General features: G+C 39.8%; 1 protein-coding gene across 3 annotated transcripts in view; it reads right to left on the reverse strand.

The window, feature by feature from the left end:
• LOC139622812 (protocadherin-15-like) overlaps positions 1-25,777 on the reverse strand; it is a 195,914-nt gene that overhangs the window by 13,011 nt on the left and 157,126 nt on the right. For 2 of the 3 annotated variants that reach the window (XM_071480419.1, XM_071480420.1), the window contains 7 exons: positions 23,122-23,231; positions 21,791-21,931; positions 18,117-18,244; positions 12,030-12,245; positions 10,015-10,103; positions 8,655-8,831; positions 6,161-6,383 (listed from right to left, as the gene is read on the reverse strand). In XM_071480419.1, the coding sequence (XP_071336520.1) occupies positions 6,161-6,383; positions 8,655-8,831; positions 10,015-10,103; positions 12,030-12,245; positions 18,117-18,244; positions 21,791-21,931; positions 23,122-23,231 (1,084 nt within the window). Of the gene's footprint in view, positions 1-2,796; positions 2,917-4,733; positions 4,743-6,160; positions 6,384-8,654; positions 8,832-10,014; positions 10,104-12,029; positions 12,246-18,116; positions 18,245-21,790; positions 21,932-23,121; positions 23,232-25,777 lie in introns of those variants that run through there. The other variant, XM_071480421.1, reaches the window with a different exon arrangement.

Here is a 25,777-nt window from a genome sequence, read left to right on the forward strand (position 1 = left end):
CTGTGGAGGAGGAGGCGGAGGATTTTCTGGTGGGTCTGGTATGATTTCCACTGTGATCTGACATGGCTGCACTGTCATGTAGCTGGAGATGCTGGAGCTGAACTTCCGGAGGACAGGAGGCGTTGGCCTCTGGCTAGCCAGGGGCCATGACTCCCCTCCCTGGGTAATTATAATACTGGGGGGCACGTCTCTACCTACAGATGTGGGGCTGTAGGGGTAATCCATGATGGAGAGCAGGGTTTCAGAGCTCAGCTCCAGCATGTCATCACTGTCTCTATCCCTGACAAGGATGGTAGAGAGTGAGCCTTGAGAGCCTCTGTTTTGCTTGAGGGTTTGTTCCTGCAGGGCCTGCTGCTCAAACTGTCTGGCTTGCTCACGGACCGACAACTTGGGCTCTGTGCTGCCACTCAGTTGAAGTGGGTCTGAACTCTGTGGCCTTCGCTCGCCTCTCATGGCTGCTTGGAGTATCTGCAGCTCCCAGTCGGCCGAGTCCATGAGAGCTTGTCTCCTTTGCACCTCGTAACCGTGCAGCCCTCCATGAATGCGAGCAGGCATTGACCATACACATCCTGACCCTGCTGAGTGGGAAGGAGAAAAGGAGAACCGTTTTCCAGACAGACTCTCCCCCCGTGTATAGATGTCAGGACTGCTGAGGGGGCTGTTGTCGTCGTACACAGGGTTGTGGGTGGTGAGTGGGTTGCAGTCAGAGAGGAAGGTCACGTTGCTCTCTGACTTGGGTAAGTTGACATGCAGTGCTCCGTTGCCACGGGCTGCAATGGCTCGACGGGCAAAGGTGCTAAAAATCCTCTGGTGGTCAGCCTCCTCAATGACAGACTTTTTAGCCCTGCCCCAGTGAAAGGTGGAGGTGAAAAGGAAATGAAGAAAACTTGAAACAGGTGAAGACTGATGGTTTAAGGGCAAGTGAAGCAAAGAAAAAAGGGTGAGGCGAAAGCAACAGTGCTATCATGACTCTTAGTGCTGTGACTTATGCTAATTATTTTAGCAAAGCAATTTGTTTATTGATATAAATAGCTCAACATAAGGATCAGTTTAAGCTTATTCTAAACACTTACAATGTTATGTGATCAAATACTGAAATAGCAAAATTTCTATGCCCACAGATACGCCAAGCTTTGGTCCAACGATATAGTGTAATAAAATTAACACCATCAAACCATAGCCTACTGGATGCATTAGTGCAATCAGTCGCAGCACTAAGAGATGTGACGCTATAGGCAACTGAACACAAAAGGAGATGAATAGAAAGGCAGAGAGGAGATGGTTATAGCGATAGCTACTAAAGTGAAGTCCCCATAATCAAAGGGAGCTTCAATGTTCCTGACTACATGGAAGCAAAGGGGTTTCACTAAGGTTGAAAAAAAAACAAAAAACTTTCCAACTGCTACCACCTCACCAAGGTCAATTAGCATTACCAATTAAAATGCATTCACACGTAGGAGTATTGATAAAATGATGATGATGGAAAATCCTACCATTTTAATAAAAGTTAATACATATCACAATCACATCTACATATAGTATGTGCATATGCTCAGCAAAAGCTATAAGCAAGAGGGAAAATAAAGGTGCCGCTGCTGTGCTATATTTGAAAATAATATTGATCATATTCATAGACCTCATATGTTTTGGGATTACTTACTGCAGTCTGAATCCAGAGAGACAGGGGAATAGAGATGATGGAGAAGACAGAGACACAGACAGATGGTAAGAAGACTAAAGCATAAATGTCAGAGGTGTTAACGAAAAATGAAGACAGGGAGGGAGTGTGAGCGCAAGGGTACATCGAGTTTCTGCATACTGTAGGTGAAATACTGTAGTGATTTATTCGCTGTGTGCCTCTGAGAGTATGCACAAACACAACGCATGCACAATCACTCATGCAAACACACTAACGTTCTGCACTGAAAACTGTGTTTCACACATGAGTTTCAAAGTGTTTTAATAGGACTGTTTATAGGACCAACTCCACTTATTCCTAGCACAAGCTGGAAAATAACCCCTAAATAAATGATGCTCGGCTACAATACAATCCTCATGAGATCTTCTCTCCTGCTACACAATCAAAAGTGTCTGTTTGTTGTTGAGTGTTGGTCAACATCTCTCTCCTGTCTCAAGCGCTTTACAGCTTGCCATTAAATTTCTTTCTTTTTTTAATAGCAATTGTGATGTTAGTAGCAGTATTGCGTTAATATGCTGTAAATCAGAATCACTAAACCCAGTGGGGGAACCAGTTTCAATTCAACCTAATTTACTCCACATGCAATAGCATTTCATTACCCGAGTAGTATTCAACATGAAAGCTGAAAGCCGATCGCGCTGATGGCAAAACTCTCTAGACATAGGCATTCAGTGCAGTATTAATTAATGGTTTCAAGTTATTTAAAACAACATACATAATTAAGCACAGTATTTTTTTTCTGTTTCTAGTTAACTATGTGGTATTTTATTAACTTAAACACACTCTTACCTTGAGAGAAGGCCTTGCAAAAATGCATACACAGTCAAATTAGAAACACATACATAAGCTAAAGTCTAATCACCAGCTGTGGTGCAGCAAACAGAGTGGTTTGCAGACATCTACAATAGATCACGGTTTGAAAGCCCAAGAGCAGAGAGATCCACTGATGCAGCTGCTAATATGTCTAAAGCAGCAGTTAGATTGGATGAAATTCAAAGAAAGGAACCTGCAGAGCGCAATGCAGTACCTGCTTGTCATGGGAAGAGGTGGGATGGGTGGGCTAGGAGATAGATAATGAAGGGTCAGAGTTGACTCACATGCTGCTGTCACCCAGTTCCTCATAGAGGTTAGCGCTGGGAGCAACCGCAGGAGGTGCTTTCCCTCCTGGTGGTAAAGCCATCTGAATCCTGGCAGTTTTGGCGCACTCCGCCTGTCGCCTGTGCAAAGTGTTTTTTTTTTACATTTACAGTCACAAATATATGTGATTCTAGTAAAATACATGAAGAAAAAACAAATCCACAACAAACATACAAAGAAAAATCAACCCAAAATAGCAGCCTTTGTTTTTTTTTTTTACATTTAATGTAGTTAAGAATTAACTCCCTCTTTCTAGAACAGTGTGGTTAAAAAGTGAGCAGAGGCCAGACCCATCACTTATGCATGAAGTCTCTACCATGAATTAACCATGTGTTTTCACAAGGCATTTTTCTAAAAAAAGGGGGGAATGCAGTAACTGGTGGTAAAAATAAAGACGCTGTTATGTTCCGTCATGTCTAAAGAGATGTTGGGGACGGGAGAAAAAACCTTATAGCAGGATGACGTACAGGTAGCATCTATTCTTGATAAAGAAATATATATATACTATAGAAAGCTTTTTGGATATTTAAGATGAGGAAAGAAATTCCAAAGCAATCTAACAGAAATTAGCCTTGATACATTATTTCAACTTAACTCATTTAACTACTTCTCATGGCTGACATGCTAGCAAACAATTGTTGGCAGCATGGTTATCATACTTGGACCATCTTAGTCTCCATCTGTCTACAGCATGAACATCCAATGTTCACTGCCATTTCACTTTTACTCATTTGGAAGACACTTTTATCCAAAGTGACTTATAAGTGAGGGTAATCACAAAAGCTTCAGTGTAGTAGGAAACCTTGGTGTAAGTACTGAGCACTACATCTATTTAATAAGTGCAAAGTGATCAAATAAAGAAGTGCACTGAAAGTGCATAGTAAGGGTTAGTTAGGCATGTTAGGGTGTTAAAAGGTGTTAGAAGAAGAAGTGCTCTACGAAGATGAGATGAGATGAGTCTTCAAGAGATTCTTGATGGGATGCCCCTGCTTCAATAGCGTTTGGTAGCTTGTTCCACCATTGGAGGAACCAAAGACGAGAACAGTCTGGACTGAGACTGTCTTGTGTGCAGGGATGGCAATGCCAGACGACATTCCTTGAAGGAAAGCATTGGCTGAGAAAGAGCATAAGGCTGTATGACTGAGTTAATGTAGATGGGTGCAGACCCAGAAGTCACTCTGAAGGTAAGCATCAGTGACTCGAATTTTATTCAGGTGGCCATGGGTGGCCAGTGTATGTCGATGAGTGGCGGAGTGACAAGTGGGCTGATCATAGACAAGATGGGCTTGCAAGGGTTTCACTGTGCATGAAGGGAGGCCCACCAGAAGAGCATTGGAGCAGTCAAGGCGAGAGATGACCATCTTACTTTTAAGCGCAGTGTATGATGGTTACGAAAGTGTACAGCTGTGTGAATCATCATCCCACCAGCACCCCTGACATACACAAGGGTGTGACGGAACGATCAATGCTGCTTGCAGCTGTAAATTATACATAAGACACCTGAGAACCGATGGGGAACAAATCAGAAGGTTTTCAACAGAGTGATGAGTGTAACGTTAGAGTTGAGTAAAAGGATGTTTAGTATATAACTATGACTCTTGTTGGCTTTGGGTTGATTTTTCATCAAGAGAAATTGTTCTGTTCATTCTATAAACTACAAAATGAATCATCGTTGCTTTGTACCATTGTGCTAAAGTTATTTCTAAAGGGTGGCATTAGCTAGAGTCATCATCATCACACATTCAACCAATCTTTAAATAACTGATTGAAAAACACACGCACGCACGCACGCACGCGCGCGCATGCACGCACACGCATACGCACGCGCGCACACACACACACACACACACACACACACGGTAACTTGACATGAACATGAAGAGGAATTATTACTCACTCTTTGAACCTGGTGATGGGTTTTGATGCAGCACAAAGGAGAGGAGACAAGAAGAGGGTGAGATGGGTGACAAAACAAGATGCATAATCACACAATTTGATGAAACTGTGACTCAATACAATTTTAATGCAAGGAAGTATTGTTGGCAGGTCTTTTTAAATCACAGACATATTAGGGGAACAATGAGCATTATTTATGCAATCCTTACTGAGACAGCATGGGATTTGTATAACATGCCACGTTCACCTATTTAAACACTAAACTGGAGAAACAGAAGAAAAACTTTCTGTATGTTCTCCAAAATTTCTATGCAAAGTTGGTAGCACTCAAGCCTCAAGCAGTGACTGCAGGGCTACATGCAAAAGTAGCCATTGCTTTTAAGTGAATCTTCTACACTTCAAATCACCATTACTTATTCACAACAAAAATTCAATTATTCCACATGAATAAACAGATTCATGTTTTAAATATAACAGTCAATCCCAAATTTAGGCAATGATGAATTATGTGGACACACAGAAATGAGAAAATGAATCATTCGATTTTACCAAAGTAATGTCACCGCCAACAAGGCAGCATCTGCTATGACAGTTTGTGTGTTAGGTCTAATGTCACCATCAACAGATTTCTGCTGTGTGTTTGGTCTGAGCATTTGCATAAGGACAACCACTCCGCCCATCTGCCGTGAATAAACATTTCCCAAACATCACCGTTTATGGAACACTTGCAGCATACCAATGATCAGAGGGGATAAAAACCCGACTTCTGCCAACTAAGAGTTCAGTTACCTCACCAATGTGAATGATGCTTTTTATATTCATATTTTTTGTAAACTGCACATTGTGTGATGCGTGAATGAGAAAGATAAAGCCCGAAAGACAGAGGGAGCCCTGTTTATTGCATGTGTGTCGGGCAGAGATGATTAAGTAGTGTGAAGACGCACTGTGACGGTCACAATTGGCTGTAGATATTTGTCACAAATGAGTGTTAATTAATCTGCTTTCACAGAGCCTGAGCAGGGAGATTAGCCCAGCAGAGTGCGCAGTCAGCATGTCTGATGAGAGAGAGACGAAGAGAGAGAGAGAGAGAGAGAGACACACACACACACACAAAGGCAGCAAACAAGCAAGAAGCGCTGCCACTTTATCTTAAATACTTGACAAATACACTTTTCAGCACTGCTGCTTGTAGTTTTGCTGGCTCTATTCTAACAGGCCACAGGGTGGAGAATGTAAACAAAATTCAAACAATAAATATCTGATTTGTCTGTGAGGAGCAAAGCTGTAACTAAAACCAAGTATAACACAGTATCTCCCAAGATAATAGTGTGCTTAATTAAAATACATTTCCCTCTTATTATCATGACAACCAGTTAAAGATGATTAATTGATTATAGAAGCCACTGATTATCACTGAGGCGAGAGAACTCACTGTTTGTAGGTGACCATGACGATGAGGATGGCAGGGATGCAGCAGAGGATGATGATGATGGCCAGAGCTAGCAGAGCTCCCTCTGTGTAGCCCACAGCCTGAGCCGCCTTCTTCACACTGGCCACAATGTCTGGAGAGCGGATCTCGATAACGCGGCCGCCCTCGCCAAGGTATGGCTGGAACTCCTTGTTGATTTCCAGCACATTCCCATCGAGAAATCTGTTAATTATTACAAATATTGATAACAGTTTGGTTTTCAGTCAGCACAAAGCCACCTAGTTTGTCATTTATCCTCACCTTGTAAACAGTTGAAAATATTTTTTATCTTTAAAGCTTCTATAATTTATGTTTCTTTATAGCAATATTATATTAAATGATAACATGAAAACAGCTTTATGGTGTGTTGTAGCTCATTGTTTTGCTGTCTGGTCCACAACCACAACTGTGTTTGTTCACTCTCACTCACATCCTTTTAGGGAACAGGCAGCTGTTTCCAGTGAAAAAGCTCTAAAAACTCACTGTACTCCACCTGCTCAGCAACAAATGGCAGGCAGATACAATTACCGACTAGCTGGTGAACACAGTGGAACATTTGCTTAAATACCTCATTTGCTGAGAGACAATTATTTCAAGGTCAGTGACATCTGGTAATTTAGATCATCACATTTTGAGTGGTGCAACCCGACTGGGGATCAGCACACTGTTCAGACATTTATTTTTATCTTTAAGTGCAAATTATTTTGCCCACTAAAAAAACAAATGAAAGACTTAGTGTGACCTCTCTACCGACAGGGGTTGATTTACACTTCTGCTACAGAGTTTCAATTACAGACCTATGGCAGAATTTGCATCAGTGTTATAGTAAAATGCATATGCATATGCAATCCATCCGCTCTTGCTCCACTGTTATTTAGTAACACTAACCAGGTGCTGCAAAGTGCAGCTTTCAAACATTTTGAATCACAAAGGAGAGAGCAGACTGCCACATTTAATTACTGTCATTTTTGTTTTTCTATAGGTGAATAAATGAGTGGAGATCAAGGTTATTAGCTGGCTTCTCTGGCAATCTATCCTCTAGAGAACTCATATGGCGGAGAGTCCTATGTTCAAGGTGGTATAAGGACACTCTAATGCAAGAATCCACTCACTATGTTGTCTTTCTCTTTCTCCCTGTGTGATCTGACAGCAAAGTCAGAGATATATAACATGCAGTTACCCCACAACATTGTCAGACATGCACTGCATGCATAAAAATGCCTCTCTCCTCTAGTCTAAATGGTTTTCCTGCCAGTATCTCCATCTAAGGGAGCAGATTCTTATTAAAGCCGGGATGTAGCAAGCTTCTTTTAGATGTAGCTCCACTCTGTCAGAAGCTGCCACTCGTGATCAGGGCAATGGTCACTAGTAATGGTTAGAAATAAAAATTTTTAAAAAGCTGTTTTTAAGACACCCTCCACATGGTTGCAGCCTCAACCCCCCACTTAAAAAGGCTGTGGTACTCATCTGATGGTCAAGGACGCTGATCTAATGTTTATAGATTAGTTCGGTACACTCACAAATCACCTCTAAATGTCATTTGAGTGGAGGATTTCCAGGTGAACTGAAATTGTCCCACACTCATTTCCAAGAGATGGGGGAGGTTTCTTAGGAGCCATACACAAACAACAGAATTGGCAGCACACATGTATGAGGAGAAATACAGACGGAGGATGGTGTCAGATATCTCAATGTTAGGTAGGCAGGAGAGCATAGTGGTAGAGAGTGAGGGAGATAACTGTTTCATATTGCCCGGTAACTCTCATGCTCTGGTGCAAGACTGGTGTCAGATCGGTTTTACAGAAGGTAAGAAACATCAAAAAGGTGAGCACACGATTGTCATATGGTGCTTGCTTAGGCCAAATTCTTTTTTCTTCTGATGGGATGAAATTGTGTTTGTTAAAGTACCACAGAAAAAGTGCTTAATATCATGAGAACATGGCCTAACTGTGGTCAAACAGTATTTTATCAAACAGTTTCCAACAGACCCTGGGGACACAGGGTCTGTTGGAAACTGTTTGATAACTGTCCCCGAAAGGAAAGAGGTAAAGAATAAGGGCATAATAAAATAATAAAATAATAAAATGCATTGCTGGCATATCACCATGTTCATGGAACAATCTCTGAGGAGCTGGCATGATGGATTGATGGACTGATTGAAATACACCCTACTTCACTCAGACTTTGTCCATCCCTAACCCCACCCCCTCCTTTTTGTCCCTTAAATCTGCTCTTTCCCTGTGAAATATGACAGATTTGGTGCACCTGCAGGATAATCAAAGTCTTATAAAGCACATAAAGTCAGTGACAAAGTGGAGATACTGCAGAAGAGGAAGCCAAGACAGAGGGCAAAGAGACACTGATGGGAAAACATGCAGCACAGCAGAGGCATTAGGATATCAATTTGAACCAAATGTTGGACTGGACTTTTTGGAATGAAATTCACCCACTCACTTGAAGAGCTCCTGGCGTGAAATAGCCCTGTTGGTGAGTGGGTCAATGGCGTACACCATCAGGTCCGACTTACTGTAGTCCTCTAGTTCAAAGCCATCGCCATGACGACGTGGCCCAATTGACTCTACAATCACCTTAGCGCCTGGAATCTGGTCCTGGACGTGGCGCTCCAGAATACTGAAATAAAGACAAAACCACAAATGAAACTCAAGAAAGCAATACAGATGTAAATACTAAGAAGCAGTCAATGGCTAGACTTACATAAGCAAAAATCCAGGTTCACATTTATTTAAATCAGTTCTGGCACCTCTGTGCCCAAAGCAATATGAGAGCCACCAATCTTAAGTACTGCACTCTGGCAATGATTGTCCCATTGGGCAGCAGTTTGCTTCTCCATGCTGGGCTCTTGGCAAAGCTAGACTCTGATAATCCTTTTTGGGCAGGGAGAAATCCACACCTCAAATTACAGCCAATAAAGGAAAGCCTTGCTCTCTACCTTTGCCAAAGAGGATAAACAGTTTGAGCACTCAGGTAAAATGGCCCTGGATCTTCACCAGCTCTCTGCAAAATCGCAGACCTCTCAGATGACATCAACGCAAAGAGCTTAAAATGTCTAATGTGTGTGTTTTTTAGCCTAAACAGCAGTGTCACTTGTGTGGGAGAGACACAGCAAGCTCTTGAAAAACAACTATTAACACCCATTTGCCTTTTAGATGAACTAATTAGGCTAAACACTGTGCCCCAAGAGCTGCAAAAAGATGTTTCATGAATCTTTATCATTAATTAATTTGGATTAGAAAAACAGACTCTAAAGGATAGACTCACCTGTCTCATTGGCTAATCCACGATATTAACTGATTGATTATTGCTTAATGAACAACAAAAGATGAGCTTTATGTAACATCTATTTTTATTAGTCCATGTTCACTTTTAATAGGCGTTTGGCACAGCCGAAACACACATGACACTCCAGTCCTCAAAAACTATTTTGTATCCAAATGAAGGTGCCACCTTGAACCAAGTTCACCTCATATCATAGTGGGCAAAGCACTGCACAAAAAGAGCCAATTAATTTCCCTGTGTCATTTCTACCTAGGAAATCAATTAAAAGGAATATTAAACGGGCAACAAAATGTACTATAAAATAATATGTTGAATGAATGAGGAGAGGAAATGTGATGACAGGCGGCTAGTGGAAAAAACATTTTCAATTTTACTGTCTTATTACACAGTAGCTTGCTTTATCTAAAATTAGTACAAAAATGGACTCATAGCAATGCCAATATTGGTTTCGTGTCGTTTAACAAAAGGGTAATTTGGTTTTACTTTCATATTTCAATCATGTTAAATGTTGTCTTACCTAATGAGCTGCTCCTTATTCTCTTCCACTAAAGTGGGGGGGACAGTGGATACAACTACTTGCATGTCCAGCGCATTTACAACAGAAACCTGAGAGAGCAGGACAGAAGCAAGCAGAGAAAAAAAGGAACAGGAGGTAAAGGAGAAGATAGAAATAGAGAAAAAAAGTGATTAAGCCAGTTATTCATAGGTCCTACTGTGAGTTTGGTCAACATGTTCAAATGCCTCTTTCTGTGAACTAAATGAGACCACCTAATTGTCTGCTTGTATTGATGCCATGTGGCAAACTTAACAGTCCCTAATTTTGATGCCACTGTTAAGTGCATAGGCAACAGAGTCTGTATTCTGTAGCCAAATCTCCCATGCGGCTCCTGTGAAATTAGGTTTCCCCTTGAAAATTAACGAGCACCACGGTTAAGCACTCGCTGCTCTTTCATATACAGGCAATGTCCCAGACCTTCCTTCTGTCTCGTTAGGGGTTTGTTAGCCAGACATATTTCAATGAAAAGAAAAATAAGCCTGCCCACCATCAGGAAAGATGAGGATTGAACTGGGGGCAAAGCTGAGCCCTATCACAGTGGTGGTGTGGGGAAATTATTGGGAAAAAGAAATGCACATGGAAACGAGACGAGAGATTTAAACAAACATACAGACAAACAGACATAGATCTGTGTTGATATACATGCCTGAAAGAAAGAGTATAAAAGGATCATCAGTTAGTGACAGAGGTCACATGTTGACTGCAACCAAGACATTTCGTACTGAGTGAACAAAATCATCAAAATCTATGCTCATAATAAAGAAATAAGTATGAAGAAAAACAGTCATTGACTTTCATTGTCTCTCACATATTTTATAATATATGGTTGTGCTTCATAGCTGGTATCTGATTGATATATTGACAGATTTATTGTTAAAACAGTTATTCATAACCACAATTCTGCCTCACAAAACATTAAAACAAATAACATGTTACGCGCTACTCCAGCAATTTAGTTCTGCATCTCCATAAAGCAGGGATTGAGAGAGAAAACAATCAAAATCTGCAGCAGTGGCCAAGATATTTAGATTTACTCAATCACTAGTTTGGGTCTAGCTTCACAACAATGGAGCCTAAAATTTCATGTAATATATTCTGAAATGGCTTTGAAACACAGGCTTTCAACTAATAAAAAATTTTGGGAAAGATCAGTACCACTCTGATGTCCCTCTGTTAAATATAAGGCTAAAGTTAGCTGTTGGTTAGCCTAGCTTAGTACAAAGACTGGAAACAGAGGCAAACAGCTAGCCTCCTTCTGCCTATCTGCAACAAGACTGAAACATAACCCACTGCAATAAGGCTAAATATCATTTTTTTCCATTTTGTTTATTGTATGGTTAAAACAAATGGGATGCTGGGGCAAGTGGATTTTGTTACTTTCAGAGAGAGTCAGGCAACAGTTTCCCACTATTTCCAGCCTTTGTGCTGAGTGAAGCTTACTGGCTGCTGGCTGTAGCTTTATCTTTATTACAAAGACATGAGAGTGGTATCAATCTTCTCATCTAACTCTGCCAGGAATTAAATAAGTGTATTTCCCGAAATGTCGAATGAGATGACTAAACTAATGTCATTTGAGTAATTTTCTGAGACTTGCCAAAACTCCTCTAGAGCCACATTATGCAGCAGTTTTCACAGGTTGCGCAGCACCCCCCAGTGACTACTACAGTGATTTTGATATGTACAATGTTCTTTAATTAGGCCCCTCTGTATCAATAAATTACTTCATACTACATATTACTACTACTATACTTCAAACACTGTCCATCCCAAAAAGACCCACACACAACATACAGTCAATATGCCACTGGTGTGACATGTAAGTCAAGACTAACTGATATACACACACACACACACACACACACACACACACACACACACACACACACACACACACACACACACACACACACAAATATATATGTAGATCTTCTCAAACATGCATGTGCACCATAAAAAGCACTGTACTGGATACTCACGACCACTTCGGCACTGCTGCTGAGACCTTTTCCGTAGTCGTCTGTGGCAATGACTTCAAACTTGAAGTAAGACCTGCGCATGTTTCGAAACATCATGGCCGATTTAATCATGCCTGTGAAGGTCTCGATGACGAAGCTGTCCTGGCCCTCTGGTGTGGGAGGGATAATTAGGCGGTACGCCATAGCACTGTAATTCCCGGTGTCCTTGTCAGTGGCCTATAACACACATGTAGCACACACAAAAAAACTCAGACAGGATAACATTAGTGCCCTGTGCTGAAAGCAATAGGGAAAAGAGAAAGTAGGTATTCAGACCATGATGGGAAAAAAGTGGTCTTTATATTTTGAGAGAAAGGATTTAACCTGAGACGTTTTAGAGCCAGCATCCACCAAACACTGCATGAGCTCTTGACCATAATGGTGCCTGTTTGGTTCCAAGCATATTGCACTTTTGGCCACTTTGCAATCAGTAATATGACTGTACATAATTTGCTCACTGATGTCACACCTGCTGTGACATCAGTGAATTGGGCTGGCAGAGCAAAAAGAACTCACAGCAGGCAGGGTTATCTTTCTTGTGTGATTTAGTGTCGATTTGTCCCCATGGTGCATAAACCTTGCTGTTACTTATCACACAGTTATTCTACAGACATATGACAAATCAAAATGATTCATTTTTCTCATAACTGACCATCAGAGCACTGTGCACTGTTTTTTCTTGGGGGCAGCATTTCCTTTTATGCATTCATGATTTGTTCCCATACTATTACGTTATGTCAGAGCCACTGATGGACAACCATTATAATGTCATAACCATCAAGCATATAACCATAACCATTATAACAACTGCAGCTGCCTGGAGTGGGAAACACTGATTTGGCACATTTCTATCAACTATTTACTCATCACAGCAAACTAATACAAACATTGTAAGAGTGGAGCTGTAAATTAAAAAAAATTTGCACTCTTACTGTTGTAGATATTTGCTAATAATTTTCTTTCACATGCAGGTGCTCTGTTAAAGTAGCTGACAAGAGGGAAGAGAGCTGCAGCTGGAGGCTCATAAATGATCTGAAGTGGTTTGTTTCATGCTGCTGCAGCTTTACACATTGTTACCAACTGTAAAAGGCTCAAGAGGAGGCAAAGCTTCCTAACTTTATATTTAAATGTTTAAACCTGTCACTATTTTTGATTGACAACTTGGGGATAGTGGAATGAAGTTGTGAGCACATTATCACCTTTTAAATAGAATACTTGTTAGCGATTATTGCCTAATTACTCCTCCATATGTTTTGGAACAACATCTTCATTCATTTGGATTCATCTTTCTGGCCACTTATATTCTAGCAGTTCAATACTAACTCTCTTTTAGCTCTGTTTTGAGTCTCAACCAACTCCTGTGGGATATAACTGGATCTGCTAAATGCTCCACTATGTTCACCAGCTAGATGTTAACTGTGTCTGTCTGCCACTTGGTGCTGAACAAGTTGTGAGCCAGACAACAGACATCTTTGATATCAGACACCATCATTTTAATGCATTATTATAAAAATATTGATTATAGGTGGTTTGAGTTGAAGTCTATTACATTTTAATAATGGCTTCAATGTTTTACTGATTTTGGAATAAAGAGATGACAGGGGTAAAACCATTTCATCCTCAAAACAACATATAATTTATGAGAATCATAATCTGCGTGAAGCCTGTCGGACCACTTTAGGCAAAACCTTTTTTTTTTTCTACCATCGACCTCTGAGGCACAAGTTATAACTGGCCACTGAGCTCACACACAGGCATCAATTTTCAGAGTGCTTGTCTGTGGCGAATGACACTGATTAATAGGAACAATCTCTTTTTTTCTCCAGCTATTGGCAGAGGGCAGTGGGGGGTAGTAGGGTGGAGAAAATTCACAATGAAAGGGCTGCATAAATCACCGGACTGGGACATCCTCATTGGGTAAGGACAGTTTTACTAAATACATATAACAGCATCATATACTGAATGTAGGGCAAATGTTTTCAAAGCAGCTGTGGAAACTGGGGGAAAAACTGAGTGAGGTTCGTTTGCAACCTGCCACAAGGCAACAAGGGAAAATTTACATTAAAAACCCTTCATAACACCAAAGAATAACTTTATGAAAGAGCTTTGAAAGCTTACGGCATCTCCTTAATGTTCAAAAAGCTTGTCACTACGTTTAAAAGGCAGAAGAAGTGAGGGAAGGAGTTAAGAAAGAGTGGCTGTTATTTGGCCACCAATGAATCATATTACTTACTGCAGAACAAACAGGGTCGAGTAAGTGCCACACAGTTCAGGGTGCAATCATGAAATCAGACTTTTTTTCTGAACAGCTCACTTCTTCCTTGTTAATGAAATATTTTTTCACTGAACCTCTCCACATCACTGAAATGAGACTTTAGAGGAAAATAAGGCAAACCTGTCTGCCTCTGCAAAGTTCATTTGCTTACATAAAAATGTTACTGCTTGTGACTACATTATGTGACTATCCTGTTTCTAAGGTGAAATAGCAATAGTCCCAAAATTTCAGAATATGCCAAATGTAGAAGATATCTCTAATGATTATCTCCAGAGAAAAGGGGCACTCAGCTTCATTAGTTATTAAGACAAGTACAAACGCTTCAAACTAGCCACACTCCAAAGAAGTCTTGGCCTTGGGGAAATTATAGATAGCACTTGACCCATAATTCAACACTTTGGTGTCTATTCCAAGTTAAAGGAGAGATAGAAAGGGAATTTCCAAATTGGTTGGGTGGTTTAAGCCACTGCAAAGTGTTCGAAATCGATTCATGTTATTTCACTGTGACATCTGAGCCTAACAAAATGGTTTTTATATATTTAGAGGACTTGCACATGGTTAACCAGCCATTTTTAAATCATCTCCATCATTCATGATTCCAAAAAACATGATTTTGCTCTGCCTTCCTTATCTGAAAGGAAGGATCTTAATTTAATCCAGTTGTTGTCCTGAGCTGATATTGTGTTTCATGCACTCTGAACTCACACTGCTTGAATTTCTACTCTATATGTGGATTGTTTTTAATTTGCTAATATATTCATGTTTTTTTATTTGCTGTCCCTCAGACTCTAATATTACCTTGTTATGCTGAGGTCAGTTTTTGTATGCCTCAGGCTTACAAAATAAGGCTAATTACAGTTTAATTATTTTTGAGTGGTGTATGTCCAGCCTGTAATTTACAGCACATTCACAGCTATTCACAGTACACTAACACAACAGCTTTAAACTTTAGCTGGGGTTTCAAAGTAATTTACTAATGAAAATAAAAGCCTGTTTGTTTTTGTTTTTGTTTCTTATTTAATGACAATGATGTGAATACCATAACCCTGATTTAAATTTTACCCATTTGAATCATAGATTGAGGCTCTAACTAAATGTGAAAACAAAGCTTAGGGTATTAAAACTGATCTCCAACTGAGCTCTAGCATTAACCGAGGGATTTAATGAATGACACAGCTCTTAAGAAACCACAGGGGCAGGGTGTAAAGAATAATATGGCATGTCACATGTACATGTACACACCTTTGTTTTATGTTAGACATACACATTTCAAATACATGAAGACCCATTGTCCCACTAACATGATCTTAACATGTGCAGTGAATAAGGGTCCAAGGCTGATGATGTTCTTTAGTGTCTGTGCTCAAAATAGCCTTCTGTGAATTGCATTTGTAACCATAATTCAGTGTCTTCTATTTACATTTATTTTACATGTAATGATGTTGTTGAGTTGGTGTCCAAATAATGCTTACACCAACCTGTTTGACATTTTCTGCAGGTGTTGATGTGTTTGACAAATATTATTACTTTAATAGGTTATTTCCTATGTCTGCATCTCTTCACGTACAATCCTCTGACATGTGTTGATATATATGCGGAGCCTAGGTTTAAAGTTGTCAGAAGCAATAAAGAAGATTCACATAGCTTTACCGTCCTTGAGGAGAAGTTGTCTGTGTCCTAAAAGAGTTTTAATAAGTTATAATATAAAGATTAAGGATAAGCTCATTTCCTGCTATGAAAGCAACCCCAGAGTTTTATATGAAACCATCAATAAAATGAATATAATCCCTGGGTCCCCCTTGTGTCCTTATCTTTTTTCTTTTAGACAGCAACATATTTCTGGCCTATTTTGGAAAGAGGACAGGGATACACAATTAGCTTCCTCCTCATCTGATGATTTTGGCTGATTTTCAGACCTGCCAGAAAGTTCATTTTATGAATCTTCCTTCATGACCTTTAGGTCAGTTCCAGACATACTGACCTGTGTCCAGTAAGCATTATACTGTAAATAGCTCCCATGTTTCTGGACAGGTCCCAGTTTAATCTAAACTGGCTACAGTTCCTCCCAATGATATTTCCTTTCGTCTCCAAAATACTTTTGGGCATTAATAAAACTATAAATACACTATAACTATGTTTTTGTTCTCTGATCACAACACAGTTTGAAGGCAAATGAACAAGACAAATAAACAGCCTTACAGGCTTTTATGTTTCCTTGGGCAGATTTTTTCTTTTTGTTGTTAAGTAGATGATACTGAGCTGAAAATCAGGTTCAAGGTACAGGGTAGCTGTCCTACAAGGGTGATTATCTCCTAATGAGGATTAGAATTTCTTTCAGCTAAATTGCAACAAAGTAGGAGTCATGATTATTGGCACTGATAGCATCACGTCAAAGACATAGCTTAGTCTTACTTATCCTAAGTCACTAATTCATGCTCTGGGGAATAAAAAAAGTGAATAACATCCCTCAAGCCACTGTCATATTAATGTTTTTTCAGCTATAGGTTAATCTGGAAAATTGCTGCACAGTTGTCATGACTGAGATGGAAAAGTAAAACTGAACCCATTTTCACTGACTCTGAGTTGTTTGGGCTGACCATGGTAGGCAGTCAAGTTATTGAGTCTCGAAGCACTGGTCTCTAGCATTGTTCATCACACAGTCTTTGGGGAAAAAATATGGTCTGGATGTGAAGTGATTAAACCCAACTAATATTAGCTCTTTATCTTATGATTATAAATCAAGGACCATGCAAGCTTATTTGAATTGTAATGAGATGAAATGCATAATGTAGCAAAACTGGAAACTCATAACCATTGTTAACATACTGTATATATATTAAGAAATGCTATATAAATCTCTAAGCTTCCATATTATGGTACCAATTACTGTATTAAATATGGTACTGCACCAATCTTACTTTTTCCTGATACTTTGCTTGCTTGCTTTTGCATCTTTACTACAAAGAACTCTGGCCTTTACTGTCTTGTTTTTATCTGTTGTTCAAATCTAGAATTTATTTTAGACAAACATTAACTGTAAATGTTATTTTTTCCTTATAAAACAATGCTGGCAGTGACCTTGAGTAGTCTCTGCTGTATTCCTTTCATGCTGCAAACAGCCCTAGCAACTTTCACCAGTAAAGTGGGGCAGTCTGCATGTTATGTGAAAGGAAAAACCCTCACTGATTTGAGTGTATTGTAGTAGTAGTAGTAGTAGTAGTAATAATAATAATAATAATAATAATAATAATAATGAAAAACTAGAAACATAAACCCCCCCTCCAAAAAAAAAGAAAACTGTGAAAGCTAACATTTAAGGTAGGCTGTGCAGGCAATGGTTCGCAGGGGCTCTGTATATAAACACAAGCCTAAGTGTACACTAACACCCACCCACGCACACAAAAAATAGACATAAGGTGTAGTACACAAGATGACAAGTGAAACCTTCTTGGCAGAGCAGGCTGATAATCAGACAGGATGTCCAGCCATGCCTCTGTGAACATACTGAGATTACACCGATCAGCTCACTCTGATCCCACCTGCTCGTGGACAAAGCAGACAGTGGGCAGAGAGAAATTGAGGAAAAGATGTAGCGAGCGATAGGAGAGGAGATGAAACTGTGCCGCAGAGAGCATATCGGATGAATTCTCCCACCACGGCTGCAGGGTTTTGAAGAAGTGGGAGCAGAATCAGGCACTTTAGTTTCAGCATGTCTCCATGTATACCGAGACAAAAACCAACAAAAACAAAGAGCAGAGCTGATTTTCTCTTACCACTATCTTGAGCACAGAGCTGAAGATCTTGGTGTCCTCAGTCACGCCGCCTATGTACAGCTTCCTGGTGAAGACGGGAGGGTGGTCATTCTCATCGTGCACCTCAATAAACACCTTGGCTGTGTTCGCTGCAAAAAGCAAATGGCACAAGATTTGAATACATTCAACTCCTTTGGAAGTCATTCACTTAAACCATGAATACAGATTTAGCATGTACCTAGCTTAGGTGAAACCTACACCACTTTTTTCAGTTCATGGAAAACAAAAACAAATAAACAGCAAACAAACACACAAATTCAAGGGTGTGATAACTCAGGTTTTCTGCACCCTCACAAAATGAGGAATGGGACACACAGGCCCACAATATTTATATCATCACGGCCACTAACTGTTGAATAAACACATCTCTGAAGTCATCCGAACTGGTTTTGATCAAATGTTGCACAGTTTAGCATCCAAATTGTCATGTCAATATAATTTTTTTCATGGTCATCAGCTGGTCCATAACTTCAAAAGAGAGCTTGAAATCATTTCCCAGAATATGTTGTGGGTTAGTCATCGCTGAGAAGACGAGCACAGTTTGTCAACAAAGCTTTTTCAAATAAGATACTGTCGGCTAGCCATCACCAAATTTAAATAAAGTAATGCTTTTAATTAGAAAGCTATTTTTTATATTTTGAAATTGAGAAATCAGATTCACCGAACTTCTGAAATCTGACTGTGTTGTGTTGTGTTTAGGAGGTTAATTTTGTTCCGAGTAGAGAAAATATTCTGATTCAAATCAAGAAAAACTGAGCCTGAAGTATGCTGATGACTTCTCACTGCCCCCAATAAGAAAACAACTGAGCTAATTTGCATTCTGTTTACCAACCAACTAGTGATAACACTGAGTGAAATATGGCTTGGTGAAATAATAAAAATGATGGTAAAATCTTGCCTTCTAAGCCATTATTTTAAAATGATGTCTACCTTGCATCATTTGTTATTAAGAAGTTTGTTTTCTTCACGAGTTGGTGCACAACAATACAACCAATAAATGGCTCTGAAAGTTGTCCCTTTAAAAAGGAAAACACACATACACTGAGTACAAACTAATTTGTCACAGATACACCTATGCAGTGTACAGCAAAAACACGTACAGCGCAGAATCCTTCCAACACTGCAGTTTAGGTAAAAAATACCATTTTTCTTCTGGTGGCATTCAAAAATGTATAGTCATGTGGCATTGGAGCTAAGGATGCATCAGGGGAATTGGGCAAGCAACAACACAGCACATCAAATTACAGGCACACATAGCTGTAGTGTGAGGTGCAGAAGGAGGACTCCAGAGGATGGGAAAGAGGTCTGCAGAGTTTTCTCTCTTCCCTCTCTTTTCTAGAAAGTGGCTATATTCCATCCTCTGACTCTCAGGACAAAAACAAAAAAACAAACACTGCTTCCGCCTCTCCCTCTTTCCTCTTTCACATACACACATAAAAAAGCATTAAAGACACAGGCCTTAACAGTAAGAGAAAAGGGAATTGCTGCTTAGGCAGAGCATGCTCAAGTGTGTGTGTCACCTCCAAAATATGTATTAAATCTCGTTGTATTATATGTGTGCATGTATATATGAATTTCTGAGTTACTGGCCGTGTGCATTACATACACAATGCATGAGTGCTAACTGGGCTAAGATAATCTATCTGACAAATCAGTCCAGTAATGCTCTGATAATTTCAACTCAATAGACTCATTAATGAGAGGAGAGACGTTCTCTGTCATGGAGCCCCAATCTGCATTACAATACTACAAGAGAGACAAGTGAGAAAAGAAACGCTTTCTTCACACTCTGCCAAAAGAGACTGTCAGCCTGAGGATGCCAGTTAAGCTCTCTTCCTTGTGTGTGAGTCCTCTACTTTGCATCCATCAGAGAAACGATGTGTGTGTGTATTGTGTTCTTGTAATTGCTGTCAATAGTATGTGAGTGACAGTCGGTGCAGGAGGGAAAGAGCCAGGGAGAGCAGGTCAGTGATTATTCATTGGTAGCTCAAATGGACCGAGAGTGAGGTATGAACCCCATTTGATGTTAGAGCTTCATCTGTCATTATACAAAAACTTTTGTCAGTAAACTGGATGTACAGCAGCTTAATGATATTCTAGCTGAGGCATGACCATCAAGGAGTGCAGCCTGAAGGTCTCAGCATGCTTCAAACAAAGTGCTTCTTGGACAGTCGAACAGTGTTTCAAACTTCTTTTCTGATAGCGGATGTTTTCTGGAACAGACAGTCTGACAATCATGCCTGCTTCAAGCAGCAATGACAGCAGTGAGGAAAAATGGGTTCAAGTACTTCTATCACATTTTGTGTGTACAACCGACTGCAACATCATGAATGCCTTCGAGGAGAGACTATCTGAAAGGATGCACCATTATCCCCATTTGTGCAACTCATTGCATCCAGACTACAAAAGACAAAGAAAAGACACTGAATTCTTGGAGAGAGATGAGGGAGGAAGTGGGATGCAGCCAGGAGGAGGCTGTGACGTCAGGCTTTTAGCCTCGTCTTCGATTGTGGCTCTTGTCGGCTGGCATGTTGTACGATCTAGTTTCTTGCACAGGCCTTGAGAGTTGGAACACACAGAAGCTTCATTAACTGAGAATTCGCTATGATTAATGTTTTGTCACCCACCCTCATTTTGGGGGGTGGCCTGCCTAAGTTAAAACAAATGGGGCTATTTCTGATTATTACACCCTTGTGACAAATTTGGACACAACGATTTTAAGATTTATGATATTGTTGGACTGACATGCTGCTTCGAAGGTAGAAATAAATCATATTTTTAAGGTTATTTTTAGTAATTGCAGTGACTGGACAATGAGAGTCAGATCACTATACATATATCACATGTTCATATTCAACCTTTCCTATTACTAGCAGTCTAGCAGTGAACGTTTTACACTGCAGGTGGAACAGAGGGTGGCACATAAATTTTAAAAGCTCTTCTAACTTCTAAATGCCATTGTGGTCAGACAAGCTTCTTTCCCAACACGCTTCAGAAAAGTAGCTGCAGAGCTGGACATGAAAACCACGAAACAATACAATATATACTTAGTTAATTGAAAATCAGCTTGATGCTGAAAAGGGTGTTAATCTAAACAACCAATCACAGGCTGCAACAAACCTGCCCCAAGGAATACAAATGGATCAGTGCAGCATAGAAAGGTAACAGTGCATAAAGCACACAAGTTCAGCTAAACAGTAAACACTGCGACACACCGTTCTCTTTGTTTTGGCAGCCTAACAGATTTAATATGTAAAAATGGTAGACTGTACTTTTGATGTCAGCTTAACAGCACATCTGATTTAGCAAAAGCATACCTATGAGGTTCCGGCGAGAGATCATGTTTAATATTTCTGTTTTTATTTTTCTTCAGCATGGCCGCTGTGTGGCAGATTTAAGCATGTAATAATCCCCACATACAGTAAGTACAAACATATAATGCAAAATAGCTCTATGTAATTGCGGTAAATGTGAAAATAAATATGAAAGATAAAAATAGGCTGTGCGAGAATCATAATCTGTCACAGTGAAGGATTATGATAGAATATAAATGCAACACCTGGAATCACATGAAACATAATTTCATCCCTGATTTCCTGCAATTCAACCTACACATTCACTCGTTTATTTCTTACTTTTAGAAGGCACACGCAGGTTGGACATGACAACCACCATGGAGTCTGCCTGCACCCTGAGGACATAGCTGGTTATATTTTCATAATCCAGGGGTTTAGCTGTGGAGATGACACCTGTCCTGTTGTTCACCTGAAAATGACCTGGAATCAAACACAATAACAGCACATGACACACTGCAAAAAACACTCACTACACATCTCTATGTAAATATTTTTTAAATGCCACTCTGCAGGTATAACAACTGGATGTATTTATATCATACATTAGAGAACATTTCTCTTCATGGTCAATTGTTCATTAAGTGTAGAACTAAACAGAGGATTTTTACGCCTGCTACTATCAACCTCAATTATCTAGATGCTTAAGCAGTCGTAAATCTTCACACATGCTGTAGAAGAAATGTAAATAATGGTCTGCAGTGAAGTGACAGCGCTTGGAGAAAAAAAGCAGTTGTTGGACCATGAGGAAATCACATGAAAACAGCATTATAAATACCAGAGGGTGCTTACATTGTAGATTCTTTTTGAAATAGAATGACCATTATAGCTCTGACAAAGGAAATATCTCACAAACACTTCTGTCAGATTTTTTCATTAGTGTGAACCGAACCTTACTCCTCTGTGGCTGTGCAAAAAGGTCATGTTATAGAACAAGAATATTACTGCTAGTGACTTGAAGGCAGATTTATGAAACTCTTATTAGGTCTACCTGCAATATCGAGTAGCATCTAAGGAGCCACATGACACAGACACAAATCACTGCAGGTGCATTTGAGGTACATACAGTATGGGGAAGGGGCTACATCTTCCCTCTGCACACTCTCCAGCTCACAGATGTCTCCTACTTTTGGCCTAAAGGCTGAAACTGACTTCATACCTGTGAGATGTTCCCTCTCTCCATGGGTGTGATCATTAATATTATTAACAAGTGTGAAAAGCAGTGTCAAGTTTACCAAAAGTGTGCTTTTTAGTTCTAGACAGAGACGGGACAAACAGTACCATGTGCATCACAAAATTTTTCAGGAGTTTTATTTTTTAATCAGATTGTGCACATTTTGATGTTGATAAAAACTGTGATAGAAATCTGCTGTTGTCAGAGAAAAGGCTTTGTAGTAGCTGACTTAAGTATCTTTGCTTCATGTAGAAAAATAAACAAAAAGCAGGGACAAGCAGGATTTGTACTTCAAACATAAAATCTGTGTCATAATTTGAGTGAGTGTGTTCAGCAGGGAGTGTTAGGAAACATAATATACATTGTATTGTATATAAAAAAAACATTCTCTTGGATTTTGTGAACTGTAGGCTTCATTGATATGATCTGTAGCACATACCTAGTTCATTTCCTGCCACTATGGAGTAAAAGATAGTTTGATTGATAGCAGCAGCCAGAATAGTCCCCACTGGTGTGCCAAATGGAGCCAGCTCACTAACTGGAGGAAACCTGGAAAGACAGAACATAAATTATAAGACAAATGGCATTAGGACTTGAGGGGTCAAAGAAAATGCCTCATCTAGTGGCACACCAATACCACAGGTACAGTATAAAAAGGGTTAAGATGTATACAAAGGTTTTCATAAAAGCTACGGCATATCTACATACACTTAAATATTTGCGTAAATAAAATATCATGTTTGGAATCAGTTCCAATTGATTAAGTTGCGATTGATTACTGCACAGAACAGTAACAGTACAGAGTGGGTCTTCAGCCACTGTGACTATTAAAACATTTGCTGAGTTATATAACCATTGATCATTTACAACATCTTGGACAGAACTATCAGCTAGAGGCGTAGATTTTGACCAATAGTGAGGTTAAGTGTTGTCAGTACTGTATAAATGTTTTTTTTATTCTATTAGCAAAAATATTCCTTTTTTCTGCCTCATGCCTTTTCTGAGTGTGTACTTTCCAAATCTGCTTTGAATAAGAAATAGGTTTAACAATATCAATGATTAACACTATATGAAACTGTTAAACAGCAGCCATTTATTGTTCCTTTATTGATTCTTTTGTCATTTCTTTCAGTAGCTTTACCATTGACTTTAATTTCACTCATGTCTCCAGATTATGATATGTTATTTTTACCTCCCTGGTAAATGAAGAAGTGATTTTCCTCTAAGAGGGCACAATATATTTTGGGAAAAAATATAAGTCATAAATAAATAATCCACAACAGTTTGAACTGATGCCAGTGACTCAGTAGTGAGGATAAGAACGGTCACAAGGCTGGTTACGGTTTAGGTGCATCACCAAAGTAACCCTGGCTTTGTATCCGAGCATGGCAGTGACAAAGCGAAGCTCTCATTTTTCTGCTCGGTCTTTGCTTCAACTCTCAACTGTGGTCATGAGCTTCGGGCAGTGACAGCAAGAATGAGGTTTGGGCAGCTGAGATGAGATTTCTCTGCAGGGTGGCTGGACTCTCTCTCTGCATGATAAAGCAAGGAGCTCAGTGATTCAAGAGAACCTCTGTATTGAGCTGCAGCTCCTTTATATTGAGGGGAACCGGCTGAGCTTGTTCGGGCTCTTAGTGAATACGCTTCCTGACTGCTTCCTTCTGGGGAGGTGTTTCAGAAATGATGAACTGGGAGAAGACCCCAGGGAAGACACAGTACATTATGGACGAAATAGATCTTTCAGCTTCCTGCGAGTACTGGGGGTTTTCACTGGGAGGACATGTAGAGATTTACTGTGGTAAAGCCCATTTAGGCTGCTCTGCTGGTCCTGGTACTACTGAAACCCTGAGCAGGAAAAGCTGACAATACTACAATAGAAAGATAAAAATGCAGATTTCTTTGTATTGTTAAGGGAGTGAGAGTGTAAATCCGCAAATGATTTTATACTTGTTTATTTATTCATTAAGCGAATGTGGCCAAAAAACTTTTCACCAAACTGACTTTTTTTTTCCAGATAAAAAAAAAAAAAAAATCCACACAAAAGCTAACAAATGCAACAGGAATTGTTCTATGAAGAGATTTGAGTGTTTTTGTCCTGATAAGCGTGACTGTGTAACAGCTAATGACTATACTTGACTATCAGACATACAAGTGTGTAATCATATCCAGCAGATATGATTGTCACCACTCGCCACAGAAATTACAGCTGCCATAAATAGCAGGAAACCCTGTCTTGGCGGTTTGCCGGTGAGGGATTATTTAAGATGATAGTGTCATCTCACTGTGACACCTTCTTGTGATGCTGCAACTGCTTTCTTGCTTATTCTCTCATCTCTGCATACAAGGTGTGTGTGTGTGTGTGTGTGTGTATGTGTTTGTGCATGCATGCTGGTACACTTTCTTTTGCAGTTTTCATTTAAAGTTTGACTTTATTCACAGCAGTGGTAAGAATTCTGTGACAACATTGTGGGAGTAATGCTCACACCATAATCTGTGACAGTCAGAGTCTATTATAAAGTCAATGTCAGTGTTCCAGGGTATATTGAGGAGTAGACGCTATCTTGGCAGTCCAAGTTATATACACAGACCGGAGGTGATTAGACGCCTCCAGCCCATGTTTTTGCTGACCCCTCAGTTCCAACACATTTTACTACATGAATAATAAAATTATCCAATGAAGGAAAATGCGGTCATCCTAAGTTTCCCTTCAGGGCTGAATTTTATATTAAGGAGTAACTCCCCCTTACAAGATTGCACAAGGGAGACTGAGCCAATTTTCCAGGGTGAAGATAAAGAGTAGGTTGAACTTCATTCACACAGAAACAAAGAAGTGTGTTGTATTTGCTGAAAGGATACACAGCTGTTCAGACAATATATGACAGTCTTCAGGGCTCACTGTAGTAAGACAAACACTCACTAACTTTTTAGACAGTTGGCAGGTATAACAGTCACTATAGAATATGTGTTTACCACTCGCAAAGTTTCAGAGGCAAGCAAAGGTGAAAAAAATGCACTGTTGCAGGACACTGAGTGAAAAAGACCCATCTATCCATCCTGGAGGCAGCAGTTACTGTCTCAGGAGAAAATAATCCCCA

The sequence above is a fragment of the Trachinotus anak genome, unplaced genomic scaffold (genome assembly GCF_046630095.1).
Source record: "Trachinotus anak isolate AG129_WGS33_773 ecotype Australia unplaced genomic scaffold, CSIRO_AGI_Tana_v1 ptg000007l, whole genome shotgun sequence".
In the NCBI taxonomy this organism is placed as follows: domain Eukaryota; kingdom Metazoa; phylum Chordata; class Actinopteri; order Carangiformes; family Carangidae; genus Trachinotus; species Trachinotus anak.